The sequence below is a fragment of the Oncorhynchus kisutch genome, linkage group LG11 (assembly GCF_002021735.2).
Source record: "Oncorhynchus kisutch isolate 150728-3 linkage group LG11, Okis_V2, whole genome shotgun sequence".
In the NCBI taxonomy this organism is placed as follows: domain Eukaryota; kingdom Metazoa; phylum Chordata; class Actinopteri; order Salmoniformes; family Salmonidae; genus Oncorhynchus; species Oncorhynchus kisutch.
This window is the reverse complement of record NC_034184.2, coordinates 25,026,640-25,039,652: the sequence shown is the minus strand read 5'-3', so window position 1 is coordinate 25,039,652 and position 13,013 is coordinate 25,026,640. Positions and strand designations below refer to the sequence as shown.

General features: G+C 42.8%; 1 protein-coding gene across 2 annotated transcripts; it reads left to right on the top strand.

The window, feature by feature from the left end:
* The first annotated feature begins 805 nt into the window (after positions 1-805).
* On the top strand, positions 806-10,700 carry LOC109899839 (CREB3 regulatory factor). 2 transcript variants are annotated; one of them, XM_020495423.2, is made up of 10 exons: positions 806-959; positions 1,200-1,277; positions 2,173-2,195; positions 2,439-2,551; positions 5,762-5,983; positions 6,358-6,919; positions 7,221-7,410; positions 7,659-7,732; positions 8,052-8,177; positions 8,280-10,700. In XM_020495423.2, the coding sequence occupies exons 4-10, from the start codon at positions 2,450-2,452 to the stop codon at positions 8,396-8,398; spliced, it is 1,395 nt and encodes a 464-aa protein (XP_020351012.1). In that variant the 5' UTR covers positions 806-959; positions 1,200-1,277; positions 2,173-2,195; positions 2,439-2,449; the 3' UTR covers positions 8,399-10,700. The 2 variants fall into 2 exon arrangements, with proteins under 2 accessions (XP_020351012.1, XP_020351011.1); XM_020495422.2 differs by having other exon boundaries at positions 2,435-2,551.
* The last annotated feature ends 2,313 nt before the right edge of the window (positions 10,701-13,013 follow it).

Sequence of the window (13,013 nt, the reverse complement as noted above, 5' to 3'; positions counted from 1 at the left end):
AACTAAAGCATTGTCACTGGTTGTTTTTATGCCACATATAAAAGGCAATACATTTTGAATTAAACATTCAAATCACATGGCTTTTGCACCATTTTGTACTCGCCAATTTTGTACTCACTTGAAAACAATAATGCAATTATTCATTGCATTGTGGTGTTGTAAACTAGTCTAGGTAGAATAATTGTATTGTTCCTAAACAAGATCAAAAGGCAGCTTTTTAAGCTGCATGTCTTCACTGTTCTTTCATGCGCAATGATGCACCTGGCCTATCAGCTATTCCTATTTGTTCTTGTGGCTTCATATAGACAATTGATGCAGTTTGAATAATTGTATGTGAGGTATGATTATTAGTTAGCCTATTGCAGATCTGGACAAACGATCCACCTACCACTGATCCACCTACCACTATTGTCACACACACACACACACACACACAATATATATATTTCGAAATTTCCCTTACATTTCAGACATAACTGCTTCCACAAATTATATGACTGGTGTTCTCGTTTCATTTCCTTCCTTACTTACTCTTCGTTCCTGAGAACAAATCCTACACTCTACCTTCACAGCTGATCCTGGATGGAACCATTTGGGATGTGAGGGGAATTATTTATCAAAAAGTTACACATTACCACGTTTAGAGAAAATATAGACTAGCATAATGAAATCTTGAACATGACTATGTGATTTTGATAACAGTAATGCAATACATGTTAACAACAAACGTGTGTATTCATTAGAAATAACGAAAAATGTTTCCTTGTTTCCCTATGGCTAGACCATTCCAAAGCCAGCTGTTCATAACAATGACCAAATAATATTTAGCGACGATAGCCGTCTAGAGGACCACATTTAATTTATTTCAATTCGATTAATTTCTGCGGACTTGTGGAGAAGTAAATCGGTCTACAGAGATATATGTAACTTTGTACTTTTGACAGATGGAACAGTTGACTGTAAGTAGCCTAGCCTACTACAGCAAAGGTAGACATGGATCGAGCAATGTCCCTGTAGCCTAGTTAGGGTGGTTTTAATTTGTTGCGGCTCTTTATGCTACTCAATGCGACTGATACACTCTTCCTGTGTTCTAAACAGTGGCATCCCATGTTATAGATGTGTAGGACTCATAAAAATGGAATAGCGTTAATATGTTGCATCATATTTAGTGGTCAAACGTTTAACCTATTTTCTGTCAGAATCGCGGGACTGCGCGTTGACAGATGACGGGTGCGCGCTTCAACATAGGAAAATGTGACACACCGTCCATGCAGGAGGTAAGACAGCTGTTCGTTTAAAATAATGCATTTTCGTATGTTGAGTTTCAGGGACAGTGTCAGGGTGATATTTTTTGCCAAATTTGGTTTTAAAGGACATGAAGGACATACAGCTAGATTTGGGTCTATGTATGAGAATAACAGTCAGTTTCTTATGAAAATATTCATCCGACAGCTGTCAAGTACAGAGGTTGCTATTGTCTTATTTCTTGGAAATAACTAGGCACCCCTCTCTTTCTTCCTCTTTTTTTCACCACTTTAGAGTTCAACGGAACATTCTAGAATGCACTGAACAATTCCTTAGAGATATTTATTTATCTCGTGTGTGTGTGCGTGTGTGTGTGTGTGTGTGTGTGTGTGTGTGTGTGTGTGTGTGTGAGAGCGAGAGAGAGAGAGAGAGACAGTGAAATGACTGATTATTACTATTTTAGGGATCTAGGGCACAGGAGGTTGGCTGTGGATATTAGAGAGTCTTTCCTCTGCTTGCTCGCTTGCTCTGTGCTCATACAATGGAAACAGCAATCCTATTTTTTTCCTAATAGTTGTTTTAACAGTCCTGATAGTTGTTCAGAAAGTATGTGAACAATCATAGTATACATACATTATAATAAGTAGTGGTTCTTGATTGAATGACTCCCAAACTGTATGTAACAGATCATCCCTTCTTTTCTCTACCAGCTATAAATACATTTTATGGACGCTATATGGTCTTGCTAAGGCATATGTCTTACTGCAGTGATAATTCAGCTGCTCTATAACATTTGTTAATGTTAAGGCTAACTCTCTGTCAGTCTATTATGAGATGATGTGAACTCTGACCTCTTGCGGTTTGTGTACTGATGATGAGGAAGCTAACCGTTCTAAACTGCTAACCCTTCCTTCTGCCTCTGACCAGGTCCAAGCACCACCATGCCTCAGGTACACAGCCTTGTTATACTTTGTTGTATTATACATTATACTTCATAATATAAAGATACTCCCATAGAAATAGAATGTATTTCTATGGATACTCCATGTCGAGTTGCTAGGTTACTGATGTAATGGGGGCTATTGTACAATATGAGAACTGATAGTCATCTGTCTTTCCCTCTCTCTTTATCTTTCTCTCTCTGGCCTCCTGCCCTTCTCTCTTTGTCTTTCCCCCACTTGCTCTCCAGCCAGGTAGCAGTGGGATGGAGCCTTTCTTTGGTGAGGCGTATGGGACCCATGGGTTATCTGCGACTTCAGAGCCATTCACCGTCTCTCCTACAGGGGGCAGCATAGAGTCAGATCAGGTAGGTGCAGGGGAAAACATTTTATTTAGTCCTCTTGTCGTGTGACCCACATCTGAATCAGTCCCAAAATGACAGCAACCTTTGGAAGTGAAGACCAGATAATTATAAACAATTGCAAGTGTCTTCAATTACATTTTTAACATCTTCCTGACCAAGTCTGTAATACCCAAGTTTCAAGCAGACCACCATAGTCCCCGTGCCCAAGAACGCCAAGGTAACCTGTCTAAATGACTGTCGCCCATAGAACTCACGTCTGTAGCCATGAAATGCTTTGAAAGGCTGGTCATGGCTCACATCAACACCATCGACCCAGACACCCTGGACCCACTCCAATTCACATAACGCCCCAACAAATCCACAGATGATGCAATGTCTATTGCACCCCACACTGCCCTTTCCCACCTAGATGAAAGGAATAGCTATGTGAGAATACTGTTCATTGACTACAGCTCAGTGTTCAACACCATAGTGCCCTCCAAGCTCATCACTAAACTAAGAACCATGGGATTAAACAACTGCCTCTGCAGTTGGATATTTCACTTTCTGAAGGGCCGCCCCCAGGTGGTGAGGGTAGGCAACAACACATCCGCCAAGCTTACCCTCAACAAGGGGCCCTCTCAGGGGTGCGTGCTTAGCCCCATCCTGTACTCCCTGTTCACCCACGACTGCGTGACCGCACACGACTCCAACACCATCATCAAGTTTGCTGACGATACGACAGTGGTAGGCCTGATCACTGGTGACGATGAAACAGCCTTTAGGGAGTAGGTCAGAGACCTGTCAGCGTGGTGCCAGGATAACATCCTCTTTCTCAAGGTCAGCAAGACAAAGCTGATCGTGGACTACAGGAAACGGAGGGCTGAAAACGCCCCCATTCACATCGCTGTAGTGGAGACGGTCAAGAGTTTCAAGTTCCTCTGTGTCCACATCACTAAGGACCTATCATGGTCCAAACACACCAACACAGTTTTGAAGAGGGTATGCCAACACCTCTTCCCCCTCAGAAGGTTGGAGAGATTTGTCATGGGCCCTCAGATCCTCAAAGTTCTACAGCTGCACCATTGAGAGCATCTTGACTGGCACGTGACGAATAAAGGCGCCTAGCGTGTAAAAAGCGTCTGTCCTCGGTTGGAACACTCACTACGAGTTCGACACTGCCTCTGGCAGCAACACCAGCACAGTAACTGTTTGTCAGAAGCTTTATGAAATTGATTTGTATTTGGCCGAGCAGCCGCACACAAGCCTTAGATCACCATGTGCAATGCCAAGTGTCGACTGTAGTGGTGTAAAGCTCACCGCCATTGGATTCTGGAGCAGTGGAAACATGTTCTCTGGACTGATTTAATAATGGTCTGGGGCTGTTTTTCATGGTTCGGACTAGAGGTCGACCGATTAATCGGAATGGCTGATTTAATTAGGGCCAATTTCAAGTTTTCATAACAATGGGAAATCTGTATTTTTGGACGCCGATTTAAAAATAAAAATATATACATATTTTTTAAAATCTTTATTTAACTAGGCAAGTCAGTTAAGAACACATTCTTATTTTCAATGATGGCCTAGGAATGGTGGGTTAACTGCCTCGTTCAGGGGCAGAAAGACAGATTTTCACCTTGTCAGCTCGGGGAACCAATCTTGCAACCTTACAGTTAACTAGTCCAACGCAATAACGACCTGCCTCTCTCTCATTGCACTCCACAAGCCTGTTACACAAATGCAGTAAGCCAACGTAAGTTGCTAGCTAGCATTAAACTTATCTTATAAAAACAATCAATCATAATCACTCGTTAACTACACATAGTTGATGTTATTACTAGATATTATCTAGCGTGTCCTGTGTTGCATATAATCTGACTGAGCATACAAGTATCTAAGTATCTGACTGAGCGGTGGTAGGCAGAAGCAGGCGCGTAAACATTCATTCAAAGAGCACTTTCGTGCGTTTTGCCAGAAGCTCTTCGTTGTGCGTCAAGCATTGCGCTCTTTATGACTTCAAACCTATCAACTCCCGAGATGAGGCTGGTGTAACCGAAGTGAAATGGCTGGCTAGTTAGCGCGCGCTAATAGTGTTTCAAACTTCTCTCGCTCTGAGCCTTGGGGTGGATGTTCCCCTTGCTCTGCATGGGTAACGCTGCTTCGATGTGGTGGCTGTTGTCCTTGTGTTGCTGGTTCGATCCCAGGGAGGAGCGAGGAGAGGGACGGAAGCTATACTGTTACACTGGCAATACTAAAGTGCCTATAAGAACATCCAATAGTCAAAGGTTAATGAAATACAAATGGTATAGAGGGAAATAGTCCTATAATTCCTATAATAACTACAACCTAAAACTTCTTACCTGGGAATATTGAAGACTCATGTTAAAAGGAACCACCAGCTTTCATATGTTCTCATGTTCTGAGCAAGGTTACATAGCACAAGCTTACATAGCACATATTGCACTTTTACTTTCTTCTCCAACACTTTGTTTTTGCATGATTTAAACCAAATTGAACATGTTTCATTATCTACTTGAGGCTAAATTGATTTTATTGATGTATTATATTAAGTTAAAATAAGTGTTAATTCAGTATTGTTGTAATTGTCATTATTACAAATACATTTGTTTATTTAAATCGGCCGATTAATCGGTATCGGCTTTTTTGGTCCCCCAATAATCGGTATCGGCGTTGAAAAATCATAATCGGTCGACCTCTAGTTCGGACTAGGCCCCTTAGTTCCAGTAAAAGGAAATCTTAATGTTACAGCATACAATGACATTATAGACGATTTTGTGCTTCCAACTTAATGGCAACATTTTGGGGAAGGCCCTCTCCTGTTTCAGCATGACAATGCCTGTGCACAAAGCGAGGTCCATACAGAAATGGTTTGTCGAGATCGGTGTGGAAGAACTTGACTGGCCTGCACAGAGCCCTGAACTCAACCCCATCGAACACCTTTGGGATGAATTGGAACGCCGACCTGGAGCCAGGGCTAATCGCCCAACATCAGTGCCTGACTTCACTAATGCTCTTGTGGCTGAATGGAAGCAATTCCCCGCAGCAATGTTCTAACATCTAGTGGAAGACCTTCCCAGAAGGGTGGAGGTTGTTATAGCAGGAAAAGGGGGACCAACTCCATGTTAAGGCCCGTAATTTTGGAATGAGATGTTCGACAAGCAGGTGTCCGCATACTTTTGGTCATGTAGTGTATGTTTTGTCTCTGTGCTGTAGTGTGTGGTGGTGATGTTGGGGCCCCCAGCCCTGTCCCTGTGTCGAGGCCAGCAGCGTGGATGTGAGTTACTCAGTGATCTCTTAGAAGACTCTACCACTGATGACACACACACCTCCGAGCGTCGCTGGGACGTCTCGGCCCTGGATGACATTACACACTATACCAAAGGCAGCCCAGAGAGGACTCCACCGAGCTGCGAACGCTCTTCCGTCTCACCTGAGGTAGGGGTTACTTATAACCGTAGATTACCCAGATTAACATCATCACTGACCTTATCCATTAGATCGCTGGAAGTCACTCCTTAGGAACTCTGCATTTGCGGAATGTAAATCTAAGTCACCCTGGTTTAACGCTCGCACACATCGCACCGATTGTGGCTCTAGCGTTTGTCTGCCGAATGTTAAGCGTGCTGTGTTTTAGGGACCACCTGGTGTAGATGTCTGAGTGCCAACATTTTTCACGTGATTCTACATGTAAAATCGGTGCGCTCTCGGTTCGAAAATTACGTTCATAGATACTAAGTACTCTCGGCCAGCAAACGCTATTGTTGTGTCTGAGCCCTTAACCTCTACCTACTCTGTTTTGCTCTCCACAGGGAAGCAGAGAAGAACCATGGTTATCCCCGAGACTAGGGGGCAGGCAGCTGAGGAAGGCTGGACACCAACCCCTGACTGGGAGAGATCCAGGGCCCTGGAGCCAAGAGGCTAGAGGGCAAGAGAGTGAAGATAGGAAAGGGCTGCATCAGGTGGTTCAGGAGGAGAGGGTATCACTTCCTGTGGATCTGGAGGTCCACAGTGAAGAACATAACTACTCTCTACAGAGTGAGCTAGACACTGAGTCTAGTCAAGGAACAGACTGTGATATTTGCGAGGAGGAGAAAGGGGATGAAGATGAGAAAGAGGAGGGGAGAGAAGCCATGGAGGAAGTGAAGGAAAAGGAGGAGCTTCAGACCCATGTGAGACCAAAAAAACGCTGGTGTTACTGGGAATGTAGCCTCTACAGTGAGGCAGACCTGGGGAGAGATGGAGAAAGAGATAGCAGGAGAGCCAAAGGGAGAGATGAGGGAAAGGATGAAGAGAAAGATGGAGGGGACATTATCTGGGGCCCTAGCACCCTACCCAGCACCATGTGCCTGATAGGGGGGACCTCCACCAATGGTGAGACCCCAAGGCCCACAAATGTACAATGGAATGAAAGATGTAAAACATTTTACATTAAATTGAGAACATATATGTCCATTTCAACAACCACGGTGTTGGAGACCCAACACTCTGGCAGTGTTAATTTATCAACACTCATTCATTCGGTGGGTCAAATATACACACTAGGAAATTCAGATGTAAAATGTACTGTCAGTTGCATATTGAGTGGTTGGTGAAGCATACAATTACATTTAGTAATTTAGTAGATGCTCTTATCCAGAGTGACTTACAGATAAAAACCCTGTGTGTTCCCTAGGTAAGCAAGGCCAGAGGAAAGCCCGTCGTACAGACGCCAGTGACCTGACCCCTAGCCCTGTGAAGCTACAGAGCCTGGGGGAGCAGCTCCACACACTCAGCTCTGCTCTGGAGGGCATGACTCCTGTCAGTGACCTGCCTGTTACTGCCAGGGCACCAACACGAAAGGAGAGGAATAAACTGGCCTCCAGGTACACATACACCCCGGGACACATGCACACGCACACTGACTTTCCTGTCTAACTATAGAGACCTACTTTTCTGGTGGCTTTTCCACACAGCACTTTCAGACGTCCATTTGATTTGCACAGCAGGGTGTGTATAGCTACAGTAAGTGCTAGTGAGGGTGAGTGTAGTGGAGCACAAGTCCTGGCGATAGGTTGGTAAACTGTTCTCTCTCTCTCTCTCTCTCTCTCTCTCTCTCTCTCTCTCTCAAAAGAGCGTGTCGGCTGAAAAAGAAAGCCCAGCATGAGGCCAACAAAATCAAACTGTGGGGGCTGAACCAGGAGTATGGTGAGTAATTTATGCCTATCATAATCGGTGACCCACCAAAAGATGTTGTTATGGGGTCTAGTGGTGAACCACAGTGTAAAAATGTGTTTCTAGCCAGGACCATGTTTCAAGTATTTGAAAAGTTTGTAATTAACCATTGGATTGCTAAATGTTCGCGTAACCATCTGTCTTATGTAACCATACCAAATGTGTTACATATCATACTAATTTGAGTGTCCCGTATTTACATTTACTGTGTTACATCTGGTACTAAAGACCAGGCTGCCATTTTAGCTCCTTCAGTCAATCCTTCATGTCTCTGATGGTGTAATTCCTTCAGATTGCCTGCTGGGGGCGGTGCTGCAGATAAAGGAGCTGATCCGCCAGAGAGTGGAGAGCAGAGAGGAAGAGACAGAGCGAGGCGCTCTGAGAGATCGACTGGAGGACATTCTGAAGGAATCAGCTGGTGAGTATGTAGATTGTTTGCACTTTCATGGGACCCTGTTAGTGTATGTTAATTGTGTGGATGTTTATGTACTTCCATGTCTGTGTGTGTGTGTGTGTGCAGGGCCACGTGTAGCAGGTCGAGGCAAAGTGTTTGTGGAGAGGATCTTGAAGAACCATGCCGGGGGACAGGGCACCAGAGAGACTCAGGGAGAAGGAGGGTCATCAGACCCTAGCTTCTAACCTCTTCTCCCCACCAGAGTCACTATCCTGTCCGCTTCTCCCTTCACTTCGCACTTTCTGACATGGAGAGAAGGTAGGACAGATAGACGGACACACACACACAAACTCTTAGGTAGATAGGATCTGGGTGAACTGTCTTGTTAGGCTTGCACTGTGTCTTGGTCTCTAGCTGCTACAGTATAGTTGATGAGTGTCTCAGAACGGTAACATATGGTGTGTGTGTTTGTGTATAAGGGAGTGTGCATGATTCCAGTGTATTTATTGCATTATGTACTGTAGTATACCCCATTGTGCCTAAAGGAAGACACTGTGTGCTGCTAGCTAGTTGTAGTTATACACTATGTATTCTCGGAGAACAGGGAGAGGAGTGACAGTGAATATGGTGCTTATAACAGTGGACACGATGAGTAAGCTGTTTAGCTTGACGTCCATTTAGAATTGTACTGTAAACCAAAAGGGCATGGATAAACGGACAGCCGAAGGACGACTTTGGCATCATGTGAATGTTGCACAATGGTTCTCAAAGATGCTGCTTGCATGGTCGTTTTATGTCTCTGCTATCCTTTAAGGTAAATGCTATTTTTGTCTATCTCTACAGATCCTCTTTAAAACTGCTATCATAATGTACTGTACTGCTCTACAGATGAACCTGTGTAGAAAGGATGATAATAATAACCTTAAACCAGGAATGCGCAATTCCGGTCTTCAGGAAGGCAATGTGTTTACTGGTTTTAGTTTTTTCCTGCAAATCAGTGACTGACTTCTACCTTGGAAACCTGGGCCCATGTTCACAAAGAGTCTCCGAGTAGGAGTTGATTAAAGGCTAGCTTTTTCCTTTTAGATCATAATGGATAGGATTCCATGGGCAGGGGGGGACCTGATCCTAAATCTGCTCTCCTACTCTGAGACACTTTTTTTGACATGGGCCCGGGCGTGTGTTCTCTCAGCAATGAGCGATATTAATTGATAAATTAAGTGCCACAGGAAGATAAGACAACCAAAGGATGCTGCTGCACCCCTGAGTACCAGAGTTGTCCATCCCTGTCCTAAACCCACAGTACTGTAACTGTTAGATTCAAAGATTTGGATCTCTCTATCTAGGTCTATGGTACTTTGTGTAGCCTGTGCCTTTGAATGCTCTTTGAGAGTAAATACTAACACGCACAGAACCACATCTCTCTTTGCCTCTCTTTGTGCTACTAATATTTCTATATAATACAATATAGAAAACACAACTTCATCTGTGGTAAAAAATACTAATTTTATAACCCCTACAAACCTGAACGTTTACTATTCTATCTTTGCAAAAATGGAAGTGAGTACATCTTTCCTGCTGTGATTTCTGAGAGGAAAAGCATAGTGTACCCATTTGATGTGTAGTCTTTATAATCCCAGGGCCCATGTTCATAAAGCGTAATCTTAATAAGATTAGGACAGGGAAGACCTGATCCTAGACCAACACTCCTACGCTGAGATACTTTATGGATATGGACCTAGAGCTTTCCTGCACTCATAGTCCTGTCATTGTACTTAATGTACTTGAATGTAGGAGCACAGTAGTCTATTTACTTGAACGATGGAGCACAGTGAGAAGTACAAGTTTCTGCTATAGCTTTACTAACACTGCAGTAGTCATGAACTGCCCTGCCACAGATGGCAATAATCCTCAATTGAATGGACACTTGATCATATCCTCAATTAATCTCAAACAATAATTCCAAATAATAATGGAACATTTCATAACTGCCCACAAAAGTATTATGTCTTAACATGCATGCATAAACACACATGAAAAGAAGTGACATGTATGTTAACATGTCACAGCACAGGAACCATATAAAGGATCATAACAAAAAATTGAGTATCTTGCACATTTATTGAAGTTGAATTTCAAAGAAGTACTGTATATTGTGATCAAGGGAAAATATTGATCAGGAATGGATTTGTCTGGGAAATGACCATGTATGGAGTCATACGCCCTAACAGACCCGCGAGGCAGTCGTTTTCAGAAAGCTGTGTATTGTCCAGTTATCTGCTAGGATAGTTAATCCCAGTCTTATTCAAGCTTTAGCCTATTCATCTGAGCTTGCAGTAGTTCTTATGTAATAAGCCATTTTGTTATGTGTGTTAATCCCTTTATGAACCATTTATTAGCTCTGACTGTGCATGAAAAAGAAACAAACTAAAAAGATAGTGTTGTACAAATAGAACACATTGTTTTGTTCAGTCTGTGTAAATGTATATTTTACTATGTTGAAGCTGCTGCTATAGTATGTCAATAAAAATCTATATTCTTAAAATACCAAGTGTTTTATGAGTTGATTTATATGATGTTTGCGCATTTCATACTATTTATACTGAATTGGAAAAAACAATGGGCTATGATCATATTCAACAGGGACAACAATGTGAAATATGTCTGGAGTCTGGTCTGTTTGCTGTATCATGTGAACTGTAAATGAGATATTATTTTGCATGCTCAGCAAAACCACACACACATAAAGGTACAACGGGTTCTCATAGACATCGACCAGGTCATCAATGAAGATGGAGAAAACAAGTGAACCGATAATTTATCCTAGTGGTACAGAGGCATTAATGGGAGAAAGTTCTGAGGCTTGGCCAGACAATACAACTCTGTTAGATCTGTGGTAGAGGTAACTGCAGCCATGTCAGAAGCTGTCCAGATATACCCCCTTGGAGCAGAGCTTGGTACATAGAGGGCCTAACCTCTGCACTATGGTGTTGGGTACATAGAGTTGGGGTATCGGCAGTTTGAGACGGTTCAAGGTTGAATTGTAGTGGTGTTGAGACTTCTGCTAGACTTTATTAATGCGTCCACATGTTATCTGGTACACTGGGTGATGGAAAGCAGATTAGCAAATTCAGTTAGGTTAGTAACTTCAGTTAGGTTGGCAAATAAATTGCAGTGCAGGGAGTGATGCTGTGTAAGGAAATGAGCTCCAGTTCTTCTCTCCTTGAGGAATATTTATCATGTCCTGTCTGCGGCGACATCTTTAAGAATCCTGTCCTCCTGACGTGTAGCCACAGCATCTGTACAGTCTGTCTGCAGGAATGCTGGAAATATAAGGAATCTCTGGAATTTCCAGTTCGCAGGAAAATTAGCTTATTATAGGAATTACCTCTCCCCAACATGGCTCTGAATAACCTGTGTGAGGCCTTCTTACAGGAGAGGAGTCCAAGAGCTTCAGCACGGTCCAAGGTGCTCTGCAGTCTGCACGGCGAGAAATTTAAGCTCTTCTGTCTGGAGGACAAACAGCCCATCTGTTGGGTGTGTCGAGGGTAAAAGAAACATACATCTCATGACTGTATGTCTGTAGATGAGGCTGCGCAGGGGCAGAGGGTAAGATAGGCATTGAGAAAAACATAAATGGGAATATCTCTCACTCTGTTTTCAACCAATACATTATAAACAAACACTTGGGGGATGTTTCCCGACACAGAATAATCCCAATCCTGGACTAAAAAGCATTTTCAATGGACATTCCCCATAGAGAACAAATAGTAATGGTGTCTTTTTGTAGGCACTAACAGAGGCTAACTCCGCCATGGCTCGTTGGGCAAAGTCTACGGTGAAATTAGTGTTGGAGGTGTTTAGGATGAAAGATGAAAATTAGGTCTGTGGTAAACACAGGTTTACAAGATCTTATAAATGTTGTTCTATGAGAATCTTCATATGCTAAGGTCACTTTTTGTGCATTTTTTTGCCGTACATCCCAAAATCCCATGCTTTTCTCAAGTAACTTCCCCCATAGAAAAGCCCAATGGACCAGAGGTAGAAAATACTAACGCATTCCCGTTTTTTAGGACTAAAAACTGGCGAGCTCTATTGAGCTTGTTTCTTAGTCCAGGACTAGGCTTAATCGGTGTCTGGGAAACCGCACCTTGAAGTACTTTTGTTGTCTGAATGAGTCTGGTAGGTTTAAAATTTGATTTAGCTACATTCATTTCCTTTACTTGTTTTTAAATGGGAAATGTAATTATTGTGATCCTGGCATAATAGCTATTTTGTGTCGCAAAAGCAACAGGATTTTAAGCAACATTTTTGGCCAGTGCAAGGTTTTATTAAAATGAATAGGAGTCTCTGCATAATGCATAGCATAGCAAGCCAGTGAGTGCACATGGGTGCTTCTGACACTGAGATTTGCAGAAAGGAGTTCAAACAATACTCTCCTGTAAAGTGGAGAGATTGTCTCCTCAGTGACGTTCTGTTTCATTTCAGGAGTAACTCCAGACTGCCCTGTAGCTCCTTCAGGAGAAGATGAAGGTCTTCAATGAAGTTAAACAAACCTGTGATCAAACAGAATAGCATATTAAGGTACACTGCCTTCGGAAAGTATTCAGACCCCTTGACTTTTTCCACATTTTGTTACGTTATTGCATTATTCTAAAGTTAATTAAATACAAAAATTTCCTCAGCAATCTACACACAATACCCCATAATGACAAAGTGAAAACAGGTTTTTGAGACTCGAAATTGAGCCCAGGTGCATCCTGTTTCCATTGATCATCCTTGAGATGTTTCTACAACTTGACTGAAGTCCACATGTGGTAAATTCAATTGATTGGACATGATTTGGAAAGGCACACACCT